The 22,623-nt window shown below is 31.7% G+C and overlaps 1 protein-coding gene across 2 annotated transcripts in view; it reads right to left on the bottom strand.

Annotated features, from left to right (window-relative positions):
- Window positions 1–13,286: 13,286 nt before the first annotated feature.
- The window catches only part of LOC145242167 (spermine oxidase-like), a 116,130-nt gene continuing 106,793 nt past the window's right edge, over window positions 13,287–22,623 (bottom strand). The window contains exons 4-5 of one of the 2 annotated variants that reach the window (XM_080105146.1): window positions 20,332–20,446; window positions 13,287–14,374 (exon numbers count right to left, since the gene is read on the bottom strand). In XM_080105146.1, the coding sequence (XP_079961272.1) occupies window positions 14,180–14,374; window positions 20,332–20,446 (310 nt within the window). In that variant the 3' untranslated portion in view covers window positions 13,287–14,179. Of the gene's footprint in view, window positions 14,375–19,989; window positions 20,128–20,245; window positions 20,447–22,623 lie in introns of those variants that run through there. The other variant, XM_080105147.1, reaches the window with a different exon arrangement.

The following is a 22,623-nucleotide window of genomic DNA, read 5'->3' as shown; positions in this document are numbered from 1 at the left end:
GTTTCAACTGCTTGATCTCTTAAATAGAGATTAGAAATTTGTTCGCATATGTATAGTGTATTTCACCGTCTGAAGAGAGGCTGTTTTCGAATGACAATGTTTGAAATTGTCAGAATGGTCATGAAACAATTGTGACAAATATGAAAATACACAACACGATGCTCTCATTTATTTTGTCCTAATTTTGAGAAAATACATGAATGCTTGATTATAAAACCTGATAATCATGAAGCTTAGAAATTGAGTAAATTTATTTTGATTTTAAATTTTCATTGGTACATGAACATTACCGAATTTTAATAAGGTGTATATATATATGTCATCCACATACAATACCGTTTTGCTGTATCACAGCGAATCAGTGCAGCTAGACTAGCACTCCTCCTCACCCAGAGATTAAACCTACAACCATCTAGTTGATAATCGGCAGTTCTAACCTCTGGCCCATGGGATCAGTGCTCATACACGACCTCCTCAGATGCCCATTAATGTAGACACTCGTCCACTGCTTTTATAGTGTTCGACCTGTTTGCTTATTTACAAAGTTTTGTATTAACGCTAATTAGGCAAGGTGAAATCATTCACAACAGTGCTCTACCCAAGGAGGTGGCGGCTAGATATACACACACACAGAGGGCGTCTCAAATAGATGTATACACCATTTGCATTGTTATAACTTGTTCAATTCATTGATTTTTACTTGATCGATAAAAGAATAGAAGATTAGGATTAGACACATTTAAAAATACCTACAGTAAAATTAACAAAATCAGAGAAAATTAATGAGAATTGAAAAAAAAAAACAAACAAAAAAAAACACCAGCACAGTTTTGATACAACACGGGCTACAGACATTTTTACGAAAAAAAAAAAAAAAAAATTTCCTTCTACTCTAATAATGCATATACAAAATAATTAAATGTTTTAAGTTAATAAAAAAAAAAATTGACTATTTTTTTTTTTAAAATAAAATATTTACATCTTAACGTGGTTTTAAAGCAGTTTTTCATAAATTATCTTTTAATCAAGGTTAAAAAAAACAAAAAAAACAAACTGCTTGAGGTAATTTCATAAATTAACTCACATTTGAGTACAGGTTTGAGGTCTGAACAAAGTAGAGGAATAGTTGCAGCATACTTGTAGATCTATTTCTTTCACGATATGAAGAGATGTATTGAACAGAACTGGTTCATTTTATGAATGTTCAGAAATTAACCTAAATAGCCTTTACATTTATTAAGTTAGTAAAATTAACAAAACCACATAAAACTATCAGTATTTTTACATGTGAATTCTTATTCTAATGTCCAAACAATTAAATTGAACAAATTCTGATTCATAGAAATGTATACATCTTTTTGGGACACTGTGTGTGTGTATACGAATTTTCAGAATGTGAGAGACGATACAATTATTTCCAGTCAAGCAATGCTGCAGCTCTACAAGCCATGAAAGCCAATAAACCGGAAGTCCAAGAATAGTTATGCTCTCATCAGTTGAACACATTCAAACTCTGGATTTGGAACAAATCTTTTGCATGTGAGGCAAGTACTCTGCCAATACAAGCTATGAAAACCAACAAACTCGTGATTTCCGGTTTGTTGGTTTTCATGGCTCAACGTTGCTTAACTGGAAATAATTTAACACCATGTTCCAAGATTTCAAAATACAACCGCTGAGAGACAACATGCAGATCTTTACAGACTTTTCTTTCTCCAACTTTGCAACAAGGTAAGATAGAAGGGGGGGGGGAAGCAAAAAAACAAAAACAAAACATACTGAGGATGGAGTTTGACGCCAAAATATATTTAAATTATAAATTTCAAGCAAGTAAAATATATTTTAGTTTTCCTAATATTGCATTGTGATTTGGCTTTCAAGCGCATTTGATGAGTATTTTATTCATTCAAATCAATGTTTCTATAATGGAACTAACACCTTTGACACACACATTATATATATATATATATATATATATATATATATATATATATATATATATACACACACACGCGCACACACACACACACACACACAAAGCTCAACATTATTAAGCGGAGCAAACAAATATTAAATCAAAGATGAGGAATAAAAGTTATATATAATTTTATTATATCATCAGAACAATAACGAAAAGCAAAAGAGGAAATTAAGAAAAAAAAGGCCATGGCATTTCAAAGCTAAATGCTTCTGGCTTTCCTTCCTATCTAATGAAAAGCATTTAGCTTCAAAATGTCATGAGCTAAAGAGGTTTCTTTCTTAATTTTTCACCCTTTTACTTTTTGTTCTGATGATATAATAAAGTTAGATATTATATGAAAGATGAGGAATAAGTTTATATATTTTTTTCATTCTGAAAACTGCGGATAATTTAAAGTCAAATAAAATGATATTTCCGAGAAACTATCTTTACATATTTGAACTGATGAAATAACCATGGAGATCAAACTAAAACAACAGGGAGGTGATGGTGGGTCAGTGGTTAACGATGCGGACGGACAACCCATTTCACTCACAGAAACACTTCCACATAGGAATGTTGGCAACCTTCATGTGGTCCCTCACACAAGTACCCAATATCTTTCTAGAAAGAATTCTTACGAGAAAGATATCGAGGAAAAAATCATGGACAATGCTAAACAAACAAACAAGTTCCAACCTCAGCAGAAGACGATTGTTTCCTCGCAGAAGAAAAACAGTCAACTTTAAAAAAATTGTTCTTTTTATTTATTACTTCTTTTTGATAAGAGTGCGTTCTAACTCAACCAAGATGTGAAATGCGCAACTGTTAACCATGTGAAACGCTTAAAAAAAAAAATAAATAAAAAAAATAAATAAATAAAAAAATTTTTTTTTTTAAATTAAAAAAAAAAAATAAATAAAAAAAAAATTAAATAAATAAAAAATCATTAAACGTCCAGTTTTGATTGTATCGAGCACTTCATTTAAATGAAATTCAGATAATAGGGTCTCATTAGTGAAGTGGGAGGCTGATATGTGGAAAAATCACCGAGAGGAAAACCTCAAAACGGTGAGCATTCTCTTCTGATGACCCAATACTATCTGGAGGCTGAAATAAAATGCCCAACAAGTGAAAACAGCTGATAAACACAAGTCTACAAGTGAAATAACTGAAATGGTGCATATTCTCTCCTGATGACCCAACATTATCTGGAAGGTGACATGAGATACTTTACCAGTGAAACCAGCTGATAAACATGATTATATACAAGCCTACAAGGTAAGCTGCTTCTTTCAAAACACATCTATTGTCCGTTTGCTTCATGGTGAGTTTCTGCTACTGTTCTGGTAGCAAATTTCATTCAATATTTCAAATTTTCTTTTTAATTTATTAATGTTTTTCCTGTTTTTAATTTTTAATTAACTTAACAAGTTGCCTTTTTGTGTAAGGCAGAGGAGAATTTTACAAATGTCGGAAGAAGAAACTTTTTTTTTTTTTTTAAACTCACCCTGGCCGGTGGTCCTAAGTAAGGTCAGATCCACCATTGAAGACCAACCACTTGCAAACAGCTCAACAAAATCCTGTTACCCACCGATATGCTTGTGCCACAGAGGTAAGGATCACCTCACAACTTAAGTCACCCTCTGAGCAACAAACATGTCAGAACAATCAAAAATTTCACAACAAAACTGGCAATGCAGACTTCCAACTTCCACTGATTGACCACTCCCATTGGTCATGTCTCGCAACTATAGAGGAAGATTGACTGGATGATAGATCGGTAAACTGCATTGAACTCTACCGACACCCCACCTTGACAAATACTACTGGAGGTGTATTGTGGGTTGATTGTTCCTATTTTAGAAAATAGAAACTTTAGTATATGTATTTTTTAAATAAAGATCTCAAAAAGGAAATGACCCTGAGATTATGATGCGCAATTGTGTCTACATCTTAAAAGCATTTTTTTTTTATCTTGGCGGACAAAATGGATGCCGCCTCAAATATAGAATCATACACAGTATTAACTGCAACCTGAAGATTACTAACTGACATAAAATACCATTCAGTTTGCTGAACTGAAAATCTAATTATTTCAATTTATGACAAGACCTTATGGACAGGTTTCACACTTATTTTAATTACAGTTCGTTTGTGGAAAAAAAAAAGATGTAACAATGGAGAACTCAAAGCAGTGAATTTTGAAGTGAAATTATTTTTTTCTTTGTGCGAGACAAAAAATAATTAAAAGATAAGAAATTTAGTATTACAGGGAAGAGGGGATTATTGCTTCTCGAGTCTATAGACTTGTTTTTACATTTAAAAAAAAAAAAAAAAAAATTTATTTGATTGGTGAATAAAAACAAATGGCAACTTTGTTAAAAGTATTTTTTTTTTATTGTTTTTTTTTTTTCATTCATTTTCTTCTCTTCCAAGTCTTTGACAATTTACTGCCAGCAAATAAATAGAAAGTTGTTATGAAGAGGGGGAAAAATAATCCTTCAGAAGATAAACAGAAACATGGTATAAGCAAAATTAGGAATCATTTTTATTTAAGAAAAAAAAAAAAAAAAAAAAAAATACATTGTTTTCTTATATACATGTTAATTAAAATTTTTTTTTTTTTTTTTTTTTTTTTATTAAGAAAAACAATATTTAGATCTTTATTGCTTCAGTTAGCCTCAGTTTCAGTCAATAAGACTATCATTAGGAATGGTACGAGCAAAGTGAAAACAAGTTTTTCAAATAATTTTATAAAACACAAAAACCATAAGTTTTCAAATTCTTATATTTCAGGACCAATTTTTACATACAAGTCCTTCAGAATCATAGGCGCTTCTACACTATCAGAATGAAATTTTGTAGTTGATAAATGGAGTTATCAGATAAAAAACAATGGTTTCTACCGATTTTTTTTTGTTTTTTTTGTCAATTCTAATAAATTACAATGTTAGTTTCCAAATTATGCAGCCGAAATTACCTGAATTATTAAAATAAACAACTTTAATCATGTTAGGTGAAACATTGCGGCCATCTTGTTTAAATCGAAACGGAAAATTACCTCCCTTTTGAACTCTACTGTGTCTTACGATAAGCATATACGATCGTTTTCTTCACGTTCTATTTTGGTAATTTTTGGATATAATCGTCTTAAAAATATGAGGAATACGTAGATATCATTGTTTTCATGTGAAATTCAGTTTTACGATTTTACAAAATTTCATTCTGATAGTGTAGAAGCGCCAAATCATACAGTACCAAGCATCATATATATCGGGAAAGCAAGTTATGTATACTATTGTGTTTTCTACACAGAGAACGAGTCGAGATACAGAATGCACCTGACAATACGATCAAAATGCAATGTTTATGAAGGCGACCCAATACCACCTCTGCTATAAAAAAAAAAAAAAAAAAAAAAAAAAATGGCTGATGTGAAAGCTCTGCTCAAATTTGTACTCCCTGTACATGCCCCTTATCTTTGTGATGTTCTAGATCAGGGGTTCTCAACCGGGGTCCACATGGACTCTAGGGGTCCATGGCATATTTCGGGGGGTCCACAGAATTATTATTATTATTACTTATTATTATCATAATTATTATAGTTGTTGTAGAATACTTTATTTGCATTAAATTAGTTTTCATTTAAAAATAAAGCTTAATTATATATTTCTTTGATTATTAAAACCTCAAAATTTATATGAGTGAAAAATAGAAGATTGGCTTATGACCAATAGTTATGAAGGGGTCAACCAAGATAAAAGGAAGGGAAAAGGGGTCCATGAGTAAAAAAAAAAGGTTGAGAACCACTGTTCTGGATGAACAAAAGCTCTTTGTCAAGACGTGGAAGAAAATCCGACCTGATAGGCAACTACAGCTGTCGGTGAAGAATCTGAGGACACTGATGATGGCAGTGCATTTATGGATTATGTTGACACCAACATCAGTGCAGAATGACTAAGAAACAATGTAAATGTAGTAAAACTGTGTCTTATTTCTTTAACTTTATTACCAATGTTTATGGGCAATAACGCATTTCATTGTCACTGTTCTCACAATAATCATTACATCACAACTATCATCATTGTTGAAGCGAACATGACGTTACGTAATAGTTTAGATGTTACAATTCATTTTAAGCATCCAACTCGTTTACATTGGACTTGAAGACGATCATATTGTAGTCAACTGGAAAGCAGGGAAACTGAAGAGAATTCCACAGCCGTGCAGTTCTAAGAAAGAAGATTTGTTCATGGAATCTACATTTAGGTTTAGGCACAGTGAAAGAAATTATTGATAGTGGTTTCAGCTAGACGAGTGTTTTTCATGAAAGTTTGGCGAACGAGGACCATAGATTGGAGCTCAGATGAGCACTTTCCATGAAAATAATGATAAAACAGATAGGCTCACAATATCTCTTCTGTGAGAAAGAGGTTGCAGGGAAGAGAAAAGAGCATCCTCCACTAGGCTACGAAGCCTATTTTGAACTCTTCAATTGAGGCTGACAATAGCATTCATATCCAGAAAAAAAAAGAAGACATTTGTATATAATATAGTTCCTTCATAATTATTTAGTAAGCGCGTTTTGTTTTGTGATCATGGGTTCAATCCCAGGCTAAGGCTGTAAAACCCCACGTTCTCACCAAACCTCAAATGAATATCTCTATTGGTTTCCAAGATACATAGGTTATAATTTCACAAACTATTTTTTCCTTTTTTTAAAGTGGCGCTTAGTACCATACGATTCTGAAGGCCTCATATGAGAGAATATTTAATGGAAAATGTGTTTTAAAAAAATTTTTTTTAAATTGTTTATTCATAATTTGGGTCATACCATTCAACATACTGTAACAGGAGGAAAGTATCACTGCCCGAAATGACAGTTAAATGAGCCAATTAAGATTTTAAAATATTAATTTTGTTGTTTTATTAATATTTATGAACTGTCGGACGTGTCAATCATATATATATATATATTTATTATAAAACTCAGAAATATGTTGTGTTCTCCGGAACAGATTAAAAACCATATACCTTTTTCAGGAGAGATAAAATTTTAATTTTACGTTATTTTTTTTGGGGGGGGGGAGAGAGAGAGAGAGAGAGAGAGAGAGAGAGAAAAAAAATAGCAGATTTCTTAATTGACACAATTTAGCAAAAAAAAAAAAAAATTCCCAGTTTGCCTTGATTAACAAAGTTTGTTTTCATAAATAAATTATTGAATAATTGAGAATAAAAATTATCCCAAACAATCAGAATTTAATTATTTTTTGCACATTTCGTTCAGAATTAAAAAAAAAAGAAAAAAAAAAGTTCTTAGGATAACTTGCATATTTTTCTTTCTCTTGCATACAAACACATTTATACACATACGTATACACATACACACACTGTTCATAAGTAGTAAAACAATCTTTGCCAATTGGATTCTTGTTTTTTAAAGAAACTAAAGACATTTTGTTTAGGTTTTGTTTCATAAAACTTGATTTGTGCTCAAAGAAAAAAAACATTTCCATCTAAAACAATCTCTACAGAAAACGGTTGACAGCCCCCTCCCCACGTTTTTTTTTTTATAAGGAAAGAAAGATTCTATGCAGCAAACACCAAAAAAAAAAAAAAGTTAAAATAAAGTTTGTTTTTTGTTGTTTTTTAAAGTTTTTTTTCCTGACTTCTATGATATGTCAAGTTAAATGTTGAATAATAAAAAAAAAATTATTTTGTAATGTTGGAATCATTTTTTTTTTTTTTAAACAGAAAAAAAACAACCTAATTTTGCTTCAGTCAAGAAACCAAATAAGCATACAGTTCATGAAAGCATTCATTTTTATAACGACAAGAAAAGTAACTAATAGATTTTCTTTCTAACCAAAAATAGAATAGATTAATCCCAAGTCCAGGATCAGAAGTTGAGACATTGCTGTCCCCCTCCTTTCAGTAGCAGTATAACCTTAATTATAAATAGTGAAAAATTATCAAACTTACTTTCTTGAAATTCTGAATTACTCAAAGAGTTAAAAAGTTTGGCAATAAATTAAGAAATGTTAATTTTTTTAACATATAAACTTATCATTTGAGATTTTAGAAGTTGGACATAAATAGCATTTAAGCTGACATCAAACTGGTGAGATTTCAGTTATTACAATAACATTTCACTATTATTATTTTTCTCTTAAATTTGTAATCTTTTCTAGACAAAGTGGTCATCATGATCACAATGAAAGATGAACATATTTTTTTTTTTTATTACAAAGGAGTCACCACTTATCAAGGTATGAAGGTCACTCAAGGATAAGGGTTGAGTGTACAGTAGTCAATGGGACAATATTGTAGTAATCGTTAGTAGTGGAAATTTGGTAAATTGGATTACTTAAGGGGAACGGCTTATCAAGAACTTGCTTACATTGGACTTGAAGACAACCATATTGTAGTCAGCTGGAAAGCAGGAAAACAAAAGAGAGCTCCACAGGTGTGCAGTTCTAAGAAAGAAGCTCTGTTCATGGAATCTACGTTTAGATTTAGGCACAGATAAAGAGTGGAGGAAATTATTGATAGTGTTTTCAGTTAGAGTGTTTTTCGTGAAAGTTTGGTGACTGGGGACCATAGATTGGAGCTCAGACGAACATTTGCTATGAAAATAGCGATAAAGCAGAGAGGCTCAATATCTCTTCTGTGAGAAAGAGATTGCAGGGAAGAGAAAAGGGCATCCTCCACTAGGCTACGAAGCCTATTTTGAACTCTTTGAGGCTGACAATAATATTCATATCCGGGTGGGGGGTATTTGACATTTGTATATAATATAGTTCCTTCATAGTTATTTAATAAGCGCAGTTTGTTTTGTGATCATGGGTTCAATCCCAGGCTAAGGCTGTAAAAACCCACATTATCATATAATTAGATTAGCAGGATGCCCAGTTTTAAAGATACGTTTAAATAGGATTTTTACTTTATACAGATTACGTATTCATTATATAGAGACAATTGTCTTATTATATTGAACCTAACAAGATCAAAACTAAAAAAAAAAATACAACTGTCCACCCTTAGCCTCTGAGCGACACCCACATGCATGCATATATATATATATGCCTCTGAGCCATATCCACATGCATATATATTTCACTTGCCATCCTTTTTAAAGATAGAATCGTCCAATCTTTGAAGACAAGATGCAAGCAAGCAAGCAAAATCCAGTTTTTATAGTTATATAGATTGATTATTTTTCCAGTATATACATCAACCGTATAATGGATTTATTATAACTACTTCATTTAATCACATGAATTAATATACGAAAGTATAAATTTATGCGTAAACTAAGTATTTACTTCAACAGAGTTCAATACGTAGGATGAGCTGCATAGTAAGTTATAAAATATATATATATTCCGCGTTTCATCTAGGATTCAGACTTATGCGAGGATTTTTTGGTTGTCTCGCGTTTTTATATAGCTTGATTGCCATATATATTTTATAATTTTATATATATATATATATATATATATATATATATACTCTTTATTTGTTTTTACATAAGCAGTAATATTTTGCTACATAGTCATGAGCATGTTTTGGTCAGTTCGTTATTCTCACATAAGCCTAATGAATTCTAGCGTGGATGAAACGCGGAATATTTTGTGTAGCTTAATCGCCATATATACTTTATAACTTACTACTAATGAATTTATTATATAGATAGGATAAACAATAAGAGATCTCTTTATTTTAGATGAACAGCAGGCACACAATGGCTAAAACACTAAAACAAACAAGATAAGGACAACAGTTTAAATAAATCAGCATATAATTATTCAGCAGAATCCGTATTGTCTATATCTTAGCCATTGTTTTTAACGGAACAAAAGATTTACAAATAATAAAACTAAGTTGCAAAAAGAGGGAAAAATGGATAACAATTAAAGACTTGTTTCAAATTTTCAACAGGTTTAAAAAGTTTACACATTTAAAAAAAAAAAAAAAAAAAACTTTTTACGACAAAGCATAAAGCCATTCGATGTAAGGAGCCAATAAAAAAAAAATATCGCTACAAGGTAAAAAACAAGCCAACAATAAAGGTTATATACAATAAGAATTCAACCTAAAAAGCAGCAATTTTTCCCCTTTTGCCAGAAACATCGCTCACTAAATGCGAAGACCAATGGACAAAATAAGGGAAGTGGTGGCTGCTGAAAATAAACTAAATGACAGATGGGAAATGTACAAATGTAACTGGAAACAGAAACAAAAATTATTACTTACATAAATTGATTCTATTAAGTAATTACTGAAATTGGCAATTAATTAAAAAGGTCCTTTCTACGCAGGTTGTTGAACACGTGATTGTTTGTCCACTTGATCTTAAACATAGATAGGATTTATTTCTCTTGTCATATTACAGTTGGATTCGACCTCATTAATAGAGTGCTTGGAACTGAGTTAAGGGTCTGAATTTTGCGAGCTATGTAAGCAGTTTTGTTCACAAAGATTCCATGAGGACAAAATGTATATGTGGATAATTATTAAATATTTTTTTATTAATGATAATAATTTAATCAACATAGCTCAGTAGATATTAAATATGGTTTTTAGTCAAAGTTCAAGACATTTGAAATTATTTAAGTTTGGTCACTGTTTTTGGGAAAGAATTTCAGCAAAGTGCTCGATTATAAAGAAAAATTTTCAATATAACAGCTTAATATTTATTTATTTAAAACTATACAGAAGGCGAGAAAAACATTGGTACCATCGGTTTCAAGCCTAACATAAGGGGGACCAGTTAATGGTAAATAATGTTAGCCTCTGTTTTTTTTCTGTTTATCTAAACAACGATAAACACAAAAAATGGCTGACGAGAGGGTAACATTTACTATAAAGTGGGCCCCCTTATGTTAGGCTTGAAACCGATGGTACCAATGTTTTTCTGACCTTCTGTACAGATATATATATACATATATATATATAAGTAGCTTCCTTCAGTCTTGACATACTATGGATACCAACAGTAAGGGCGTCTGCGTATGGAATTAGTGTTGCAGGAATTGTGCAATCTTCAACCACACCTCTTTAGTCAGCCTTGTTTAATACCAGTGCCTAGTATTCCCAAATGGTCACCCATCTGGTATTAGCCAGGCTCAACATTGCTTAAGTTCAGTGATTTGATGAGAACCAGTATGTCAATGTGATTATGTCATTTATATGCATGTATATATGCATACAGACATACACTGATGATTCTCAAGGATGAAACACTAGGTATTACAAATATATATCTTCATGAATATTTTGTACATCATAAAATATATATTCTAGAAATGGGCTGGAACAATTGTTTATCAATAAAGTGTTTTAGATAAAATATGAAATGCTTTCCTGAATAACTAATATACAAATTGCTTTTCACAAAAGAAACCAGTCCTCAAAATATTTTGAGAACTGGTTTGTTATGTGGAAAACAACCATTTATTAAGTCACCTGATGAGGACTTCTGGTTTTAACCAACCATTTGTCCAAAAAATTAGCATGCTCAGTGTTGCAACTATGCAAATTTGTATTCATAATATATCTTGCTCTTTTAGAGCATTGTTAATAACCTTTTTAAATTCATTAGTTATCACTTGTGAATACCTTTAACCTGGTATATGCTTGCTTGCATATATATATATATATATATATATATATATATATACACACACACACATACACCAAGATTTTATTTGCGCATGCTGTAATTCTTCTCTAGAAATACATACAATAAGATTCTTTTGCTCTAAAATTGATAATAAATTGCAGAAATCTATAACTGATCTGTAATTTTATTTATAACTACTGCAATGAGAAAAAAAAAAAAAAACATTTTCAAAATAACTTAAGTAGGACGACCCCCAGGGGTGCTTGAGGTATTGTTGTGAATGAGAAGTTTAGCAAAGATCAGCATAGACTAGAAAAGGTACCGTGACGAGGATGACCATAAACACCCCTTCCCCAATTTTTTAACCTAATTCTTTGTTTATCAATGTTTTGTTTTTTTTGTAACTCTTTAGAGTAAATAAAAGATATATAACTCGATTGAAATATGCTTTGGAAATTCTCCTAAGAACTGATCTTAAATATATATATATTTTTTAAGCCTCCCCCCCCCTCTCTTTGGGTAGAGCACTGTTGTAACTAATCTCACCTGCTACTTAATTGACTGTAAATGCGATGCTCACAGTTTGTAAACAAAACGGTTTGAGTCCTATAAAAGTGGTAGACAAATGTACGTTTGAAATAGACATTTGTGGAAGTTATTTATGAGCTCCGCTCCTGTGGGTCGATGGGTAGAACTGCTGACTGTCAATGCGATGGTCCGAGGTTCAATTCTCGGCTTGGGAGAGATGCTAGTCTAGCTGCACTGATGAGTTGTGATAGAACGAAACAGTACTGTATGTGGATGACTACAACATATATATACATGTGTGTGTGTGTATGCGTGTACATATCAATTTTTTGTAATCAAACCATCAGTGTCTAAGCTCAATAGATAATTTATAATTCCAGAGCATTTATAAGTAGATAGATTCTGACTACAATATTCTTCAAAGTTTTACAAGCATATTTTTAGCGTTTGTTGTAAAATGCTCCAAATAAATGTGAAAAAATCTGGATTGTTTCGTTAAATAGAAGAAACAGCTGTCAAAATTGAATCTTTTTACTGGAAAAAAAATATGACCTTTTCTATTTTCTCTCAAACATATACGAATACCAAGAAATTCAGTTTGGCACGTGACAAAGAAATTCTGAGAGTAAAAGTTGTGCATGTTAAGAGGAATTAAGTGAAGAAAAATTAAAAAGCAAAGAAACTAAATATTCAAATAAAAATTTGAACTTTCTACACAGAAAAACACAGCAATTATGACAAAAAAAAAAAAAAAAAAAAAAAAAAGAAAGGCCTTCTCTTGTCCTCATCAATGTCTACGAATAGTATATCAAAATAGATTTCAACTAGATTTGAGGAGAAGGGTTAGAGTGTGGAGGGGGAAAAAAAAAGTTTAAATCGCTGTAAATATTACAGCAGATACTTTACCATGAGAAATTGGAAGGTTCATTATATAGACATTAATGCAAAACAAAAGATTTAAATATGTGAAAATTTAAACATTAAATATGCCGAGGAGTTTCGGCTCCGTCATGAATTTAAAGGCTTGAAACAAAACAGATAAAGCAAAGTTTCATCTTGCAATGCATTCAGCTTTTCAAACAATATTTCAAACTATAAAGAATTGAAAATATAATGATTGGTAAATTTTGTTCTTACATCGACCAAAGTAAAAACGACAGATCACAGTTATAGCATACCATGATTTAATGTCACTTTCAGAGCAAAATAAATCTTACACGTGCAATTTGAATTAACATTAAAATCACAGTATCTATAATTTTATTAATTTTTAAAATAAGTTGAGCTTTATTTTGCTTTGGAAATTGCTTCTCATAAAAATCGTTCTATACCATATAAAAAATTGCCATATATATGTGTGTGTGTGTGTGTGTTTATGGAAAAATATGCTTATTCAATTATATTTTCACGTTTAATTTATGAAAGCTTGATGTAACTACAGAGCATATAACAAATTGACAAAAAGTCTATATTCAAAATTTCAAGATGCTGTCCATCTTACCTTTTATTCCTATAAGTATGTCCAAATGTTCAATTCTTTAACATGCTTAAAGAAATAAATGGTAAGATAGACAACATCTTGAAATTTGGAATGTAGACTTTTTTGTCAATCATTTGTTATATGCATTACATCAAGCTTCATAAATTAAAGAGTTGATATAAATAAAAGATGAAATATAATTGAATAAGCATATTTTCCCATATCTATGGCAAGTTACATGATGCTTGATGATTTTCTGCAGGAATGAAACATGAAGGCCTTACTTGCTGTAGATATATTTTCATACTATTACACATACAATATGAGTGATTATACTAAAAGAAAACTTACTGCCAGCGAGTTTCATTCTTTTAAAAACTTCAGCAAATGTTAGTATGAAAAAAAAAAAAAAAAAAAAAAAGATTCTTTTGACAATGTTCTTTAAAAGACAAAACTAAATGTGTTTCCTCCCTTTCAACACTCACACATCCCGCCCCACCCCCAATCATCAATTAAAAATAAAAAAGGAAGTGATTAAATTAAGATGGAAGTAGTTCTGCATTATTTATGAGCACAAAGAAAGTTATATTTCAGCAGAAGCCGGCTGAGTTGATGTTGTATTGCTGGTGTGGGTGGCAGTTGTGTCGTCGGATGGGGTTTTGTTTGTTTGGTAAAGATCCTCAATACGTTCCGCTTCTCTCCAACCAGTGAGCATGGCACCATGTGTAGTTGAGTAAAACCGTTCATGGGTCGACTCACCAGCAAACAAAACACGAGGCTGTGAAAGGGCAAAAAAAAAAAAAAACATAAATAAATTAAAAAAAAAAATATTTAGAGGAAAAAAAATTTGTTTAGATATCAAAACCGAAATTATTTTTTCATATATTGAAAATAAAAAAAAGAAAAGACAAGACAAGATCCTTAGATAAATTGCACTTTAAATTGCTTTCGCACCCACCCTATTCACTAAATCTGACCCCTAGTGATTACTGACCGTTTGCGGATTTCAAAAGAATGTGCCAATAAAGACGCAATATAAAAAGACATTTAGAGGCTAAAGACAAAACATTCTACAAAAATGGAAGCATCAAATTGTTAAAAACATTGGTATCATATCACCCTAGGAGGAGACTATGTTGCTGAATAAACTGAAATTGCTTAAAAGTTGGTTTTATTAGTTACATCTGGGGTTTATTGAATGATGGTTTAACATATTTTACAGGTCTAACTTTTTTTTCCCCATGATAATTTACTTGTATGGCTATAAAAGTGACTAGGATATTTTCTTCTATCCAAAGGTTAACATTTTTGCCCTCTTTAGAAGCAAATCAATATCTTAATAAATTATCTTCAAGCAGAATTTCTAGAGCCACCCTTCAGGAATGGTGAGGGTTCATACCAAAATAAGACTTACAGAATTTGGAACATGCTGTCGGTGCGAGGCATAGTCATGTACACCTTCCCAGACTTGACTTTCCATTCCTTTGAGAAACGGTTAGTTTATTGCTAAGTTGGTTTTATTAGTCAGGGTTGGGGTTTATTGATCGAGGGTCTAAGATAGTTTTCAGGCCTGAGGCGCCCCTACCAGAGAAATGTCCAAGCAAACTTTTGAGGTTTTAAATCCCACTTTTTGACCTTTGAGTAACATATTTTCGCCATGGGAACAAAATAAATGTTCGGCATTTCTATGTTAATTACTTCTGCATTGCGAGTTGGGCATCAGTCATCGTAAACAGGGTTTCCCTTTATTGCATTCTGACTGGCGATGGGAAGTGGTGTCTTTATGTCAATATGAAGCGGCATAAAGGACGGTTCAGCTCTAATAAGCAAACAACATTTTGAATAAAACAAAAGCTTCAACCTCATTGTGTGTATGGTGACACTGCATAATTCATTACGAATTGTTTCAGTCAAATCAATCCCAAAAGGTCCCTGCATTATCAGCTAGGCTTCGACCATTGTCCCATTGATGAAATGTTGCATTGCTCTGTTTTTCAAATATTTTAATGATAGGTGCTATGACAAATTATAAGCTCCCGTCCCTCCTCGATGTAGATACCCCCCCCCCAACAAACCTGACAAGCAGCAAAATTCCACCCCTACACAGTAGAAATCCCTAGATGTAAGAAAGCCTTCTACGCTAATAGTCCCCCCCCCCCGACTGCTAAACTTTAGAATTCCCTTCCGGGTTCCTGCTTCCCTGACTGTACTGACGTGCAGAAGTTCAAATGTAATGTAAACAGATTTTGCTGCTCAACTCCCTACATAGTATCCCTGAAAACTTATGTCCCAGATAGTAACCCCCTATATCAAAGTAGCATTGTGGCTTGTTTGGGGTGAAAATGCAATTAAAAGAAAAAATTCCAAACTGGAGCCTAATAAGCCAAAGGAAATGCCTTTAGAACTGTTCATCACTTAACACTTATCTGTTGCACCAGTTCTAAGGTTAAAGGTTCAATCTTCAGCGCAGGCGATACTCAGAATACAGTTACGAATTACTTCTACTTAAACATAGCTGATGGAACAAGAACAAGTTAAATTTGTTCTGAAATTCCATAAAGATTTTCAGCTGAGCAAGATACACCTGAAGAAGATCAAAGTTTACATTCGTCGAAACGTCCAAGATGGGAAGATTTGTCTAAAACGAAATATGTATTCATTCATATTTAGATTCTTTGGACTTCTGTTCTCATCTTGAATGTTTCGGTTGATGTAATTTTTTACCTTCAGGTGTATCTGGCTGAACTCCGGAATCTTCGTCAAACTATAAGCAAATGAAAGAGACCACTTTGGGTCAACACTGGTTGATTTTCAACACACGTGTCATCTGTAAATAAATAGTTAATAAATCTGAGTTGTTTGGGGTTTTTTTTTTTTCTCATCACAAGATAAAGTTTCGATATAGAGAAAGGTTTATTTTTTCGTAAGGTCATAGAAACCTAAATGATCCAGAATTTTGGATGGAACCATTTTACCATGGGAGTAGCATTCTCTTGTTCCGTCAGCCATTTGTAAATGATACTCTTCTGAAGATTGAAGGTTCAATCCTCAATCTGGGTAATACTCACAATACAATTGTGAATTACTTGAGACATCTACTCGACAAAATAAGAGCATGCTACCTCCATGGACTAAAAGAACTTCAAACAGAACCCTTTATTTAATCCACAGGACTAATATGCTCTTGTTCCATCAACCATAACTGATTGAAGTCTAAGTAATTCACAATTGTATTGCGAGTGCTGCCCACACTGAAGATTAAACCATCAATGTCCAGAAGAGTGCAACTTACAACTGAATTTTACAAGTACTTTAACTTTTATGCTACAGGTAATATGTATTTACGCACGTGTTATTTGTGTAGGTACGATTAATAAAAAAGTTTTTATTTACAGTTTAAAATTGAAGGAGAGGACAATTTTTCCAGCAGCACTAGGCAAATTACTATGTTTAAAATAGTCAAATAAAAGAAAAACCTATTTTTAACTAAGAAAATGGTTTTGATTTATCTTTGTGCATTTTAAAGAAAAACACCGGGGGATGGGGGTTAAATAAAAAATAAAAATAAAAAAAGGTATGAAAAGAATTAGCACAGCATCTCTGCTACTAACATTAACTCTTATTCACCCAATCAAGGCATATTGCCACTTGAATGCAAGATTTTAGTCTATAAAGGACTATGTAGGGAGTTGAGCAGTGTAATATCTTTACATCACACTTAAATTTCTGCATATCAGGAGAAGTAAGAAATAGAAACAGCATTCCAAAGTCTAGCAGTCTGAGGGAAGAAACTTAAAGCAGAAGGCATCTAGTGGAGGGGTGTGATTTTGCTACCTGGGTATTTACATCAAGGGGGCATAATTGCTACGAGTTCATCAGCATTCATTCCATTAAATTATTTGTAAAACAGGCACAGAAATGCAATTTTGTAGTGATGGGACACAGGTTAGAGCTTGGTTGATAGTTGGGGGGGGGGGTCCTAATAGATTTGAAACTTTTTTTTAGACCCTGTCTAAGAGGGAGAGATTAGTTGTAGATGCACCAGCCCAGATGTGGCAACAATACTCCATTCATGAGTGAATGGTGGCTTTGTAGATATATTACTTATCTGCTTAACACCATAATTAATAAAAATGAAAACAAATGAAATTAGGTCACCAAAACAACATGCTGAAAGTCACACGATGCAACATGGTAAGAATACATCACTAATAAAAAAAAAAAAAAAAAAAAAAATTAAAAGAAATATATAAATAAAAAGATATTACATGGCCATGGTGGTTATTCTTTATGACTTGATATATTTCACTTTTTCACTTTACCTCAGTTAAAGTTGTCAGAAATCAAGGGGTTAACACTTGATCTGTATATGAGATACATAATTATTTGAATATTCCATTAAAGTTCTCTTTAAACACTGAGTTCGTAAAGAAGTTGAGAACATTATATGTTATAGTATATGTTTCTTGTAACTTCTTGGTTTTAATGAGTCCCAAGATAAGACTTCATCTGGTCTGGTGGAGTATCCAGCTTCAAGTGATGTTACTTCAAGTAACATCGCTTGAAGATGTACCATTCTTCGTAAAAGTCAGTGCAGGTCAGCTGTAAAGAGGAGATCTTATTTGGGTAGGAATACGATGTGATTTTGAATATTTAGTCAGGGTTTACTTTTAAGGAAAAGTAGCCTCGTGCTAGGTTGTCCTGAAAAAAACCCTGGACAGAAGTGTCTAGCAGGCATTTAAATTCTGTGTTTATATAAATTCTAATGCGTTTTATAAAATTACACTAGTTGAGCATGTGTTCAATTTCAATATGGGATGTCGTTTTATGATTTTAAAAGAAATGCTTTTTTTTTTGGTGCATTTGTTTCAAAGAAAAGACAAAATATACTTATAATATACACACACTAATATTCATAACCAAAAAATTGCGGCAATACTTGAAATGAGTTGTATAGTTTCAGTTTTCTCTGGGACATGACTCGTTAGCCAAGTGGTTCCAAACGACATCCATGTTAGCCAATCCTCTTTCTGACAAGTTTAATCTAGTAAGAATCTCACTTTGTACTTTCTGATCATCTGTTTATATCCAGTTCCGTAGATCCAATAAATTGTATGTTTACTAATATTTGTTTAAACCGAGAAAAAAAAAAAAAAGCAGCAATATTTACTCAAATTTCTTAAAAGGTTATAACATTCAGTTTAATGACCATTTTATATGATGGTGTGTGTAGGACGGCTTTTAGAAATGGACTTCCAAACTAACTTATCTCTAGTCTTTTTTTTTAAAAATGGAAATCACTCCATACAAGGCATGAAGCCATTTAATGTAATGAGCTAAGAAAAAAAAAAAAAAAAACATCTGAGCTAACGATAAATATTTATATCTGTTGGGTTGGCAACTAAGTTCTTGCCGTTTTTAAATATTTGTTATATTTTATTTATTTTACGTTATTTATTTTCAGATCGTCAAAATGGAAAATAAAGTTTTAAAAAAATGTGCACTTTCAACAGATAGTTATTTTACTTAAAAAAAAAAAAAAAAAAAAAAAAAAAAAAAATGTATAGATTTAAAAAACTTAATTGCCAACCGACTACAAACATGCAAGAACATAAAAAATAAAACTGTATTTAGATCTTGTATAACTCTGCAATTTCTAATTTTTCGTTATTAATCTCTATATAAATAAAATGAACTCCTTTTTTTCCCCCCCCCGTCTGATTTTGACCTTAATAGGATTAAAAATCAAGATATTTCATGCAAATATAATATGCACAAACGGCAGAACAATATCTGAGGTGTGTTATAGGCTTATTATTTCTCAAATTCCTCGATAATCTTAGATTTCTATACTTTTTCTGCTGAGAAGTCACGGCCAAAATCGGTTAAGATCAATGGAAGTGGTAAAATATTTTCTCTAATAAATTCCTCCTCCCCCTGCCACCACTTAACACCGTTTGGGGATCGTTCACAAGGAACAGTTGAGAAGAGAACACCGGTTTGGCTTCGTAGTTCTTTCATGTGAAGTTATTTAAAATCACTAAACTAAGTTGCAGTGCTCTGTGGCGTAGTGGTTAGCGTGCTGGACAATTCACATTATATTTTCACGTTCGCGCCGACCTACCGTAGTCTTTTTTCTTTTTTTTTTTTTCCCCTAAACAACTGGAATGGACTTTTCTTGGTGGCCGAACTGTTAACGTTGCAGATGTTTTTTTTTTTTTTTTTGTTTTTTTTCACACTTTATTTTCCTACTTTTACTCATGACTCCGGGTTTGATCCTTCCTACTTACCTACCATAACATTTTTTAAAACTCCCTCCCCCCTCCCCCGTCCCGGAAACAAACACTCGGGCAACGCCGGGTACCCCCGCTAGTTTTTGATAAAACACTAATAAAAAGTTGAGTAAATACTTTCTTTTTTAAAATGCTATGGTTTAAACAGATGTTAGTAAATATATGCGAGCACCTGCTCAGGTTAATTTTTTTTTTTTTAATTTTAAAATTATCTAGAAGTAGCTATATTTTGGCAAATCTAAACTGAATAAAATATTAGGTGCAAATCCTTAATTGTGGCATCAAAGACAATATATTTTGAGCCCTCCCGTCACCTGACACAAACATTTCTTTGAATTGTCTTCATACATGCATACCTTCCAAAATGTATTCATATCAACAAACTATTTCACTTAGCAACAAAGAGTTCACCTAGTTTAGTTAAATAGTTAACAATACTTACTATTTCTTGATCATCCAGAATCGGCTCCTGTAGTGTACATATGTCATCTAAGTGGGCATTGACATGAATGAACGAATAGGACCCACGTGTGTAAGGGTTGTTGCCCCATCTTGTCCTGTGAAAGGGGTGAAGAAAAAAAAAAGAGGATATATATAGCATAAATTTATCATGTGAATTCAACTTGTTTTCAAAGTTACAAGTCCTATCTTGAATCACTATGACCAGTCTTAACAAGGCAGCATAGCAATACACATGAAAAAAATCTTGAATCTATGACCAGTCTTAACAAGGTAACTTAGCAATACACATGAAAAAAAAAAAAAAATCGAACTTGATTAAAATAGCTTAATAATGGCATACATAGAAAGAGCTTGATGATCCAAGAAAATCTTTAAAATCTGACCAAAAAATATAGTTAGGACTATTTTTGGATATTTTTCTCTAAGACCACATGTTTTGCCACATTTTTTTTTTTTTTTTACACTATTTTTTTTCAGTAAAAATGTTATATATTTGTTAAAACACAGAATTTGCCATAGAAAAGTACTTTTATGCAAGGAATCGGAATATGGCACTGAAAATTTCCAGAAATTAATCATTTCCAATCTGCAGTAAATGCACATAAATATGTTGCAAATCCAAAATTCCATGTATGGATTAAAAAAAAAAAACAAAGAACGGAAATCTAATATTAGGACTGTTAGAAATGAATATATTGGTATTATTGTAGATTAACACCTGCTATATCTCCTCACCGATCTCTCCCAAAATATGCGAGTCTCACTTTTTTTTTTAGGCAATTACATATCAACACACTGAAAAACTTGGTAGAAATAATTATATTATACATAAATTTAATTTAAAAATTTACTGTAAAATAATCTTAGATTTTAGGGCCGTTGTAATGTTTTAGGACACTTAATTTTTTTTCTGTGGGAAATCCTGTGTATTTTTTTTTTTTAATTTTATTTTGAAGTAGATGCCATTTAGACTTAGGGTTAGTGGTATGGTTAAAGGAGACTGGGAGGGGGGGTGTCGAACTTATTACTCAGATTTAAGGTACAGTTTCATGGGAGACTTTTCGGAGGTGGGCTTGTCCCTTGAAGTAGTGTAATTATATATGTGTATATAATATATATATATATATATATGTACCAAGTTAAAGATATTCAAGAGAGAAAACTCGTAAATTAAAACGGTTATTAAGAGTGCTCAATAAAAAAAGAGCAAAATATTTTATTTATATAGACAAATATTACATATTAGCATGTGCAGTGCAGTGACTGTTTTGGACAATTGGTCGGTAATCGTCAGGTGATGTAATAAAGTTTGTGTACCACTAAAAGTGTCTGGTTCTTTTTTGAGAACCAAATGCTTTCAGTGGTACACAAACTTTATTATGTTGCCTGGCGAGGAATTTTGGTCCTTGCCAACCAATTGTTGGAAACATTATGTTCAGTGTAATGACTATGTAATATTTGTATTAATAAAAAATAATTATATATACAAACTTTTCAAATTGAAAAGTTCAAAGAAAACTACTCTAAAAGGCAAGAATGGGGAAGTGGTTCATTTATACATTAAATTTATGTGAATCTTCCCTTTCTACTATAAATTCAAAATTATTTTTGCTGTCACTTTTCCCTTTTTTTTTTTCCTCTAAGCGTTTTTAGGTTATGCACATATAATCGTCTAAAAAGAGACGAATAACAGTTATTTTTATTTATTTTTTTTTTTAATTGGCAGCTATAAAGTCATTTATTACTACAAGTTTGAAAGTTAAATATATTCGAAAACCAATATTTCTTGAAGGAAATTTTTATAAAAGAATCATAAACTGCATTAATTTTAAAACAAAAAGTTTTTTTTTCCCCAAAAAATAAACCTAAATCACAAATCTCATTGATTTCAAACTAAGCAATCAACAGCTGCTGTTGCAGCTTTGGTTGTAAGTATTAGTACTAGTAGTTAAATTGTTTATTTTCATTGAAAACCAATTACAATTTACTTGGACTATGAAAAATAGCTTAAAAATATGTTTGAAAAATGTTAAAGTTTTATCTTTAAGGAAAAAAAAAAAATGGGCATTTCATACGGTTAACCTTTTCATCATTAATTTGCCAAAAACTCTTCAAATATATATCTTGTAGATTATTAAAGCATGTGAAAATATATTTATTTCCAAACAAATATTGTTTTTTGAGTACTTAAAGTGCTTTGGTTTATGAAATATGACAATTTTTGTATAACTACCTTGAAATATCCAACATATTTTTTATTTTATATATTGTT

The sequence above is a fragment of the Euprymna scolopes genome, chromosome 21 (assembly GCF_053919585.1).
Source record: "Euprymna scolopes isolate OS-2025 chromosome 21, ASM5391958v1, whole genome shotgun sequence".
Lineage (NCBI taxonomy): Eukaryota > Metazoa > Mollusca > Cephalopoda > Sepiida > Sepiolidae > Euprymna > Euprymna scolopes.
This window is presented reverse-complemented; position numbering and strand designations above follow the sequence as displayed.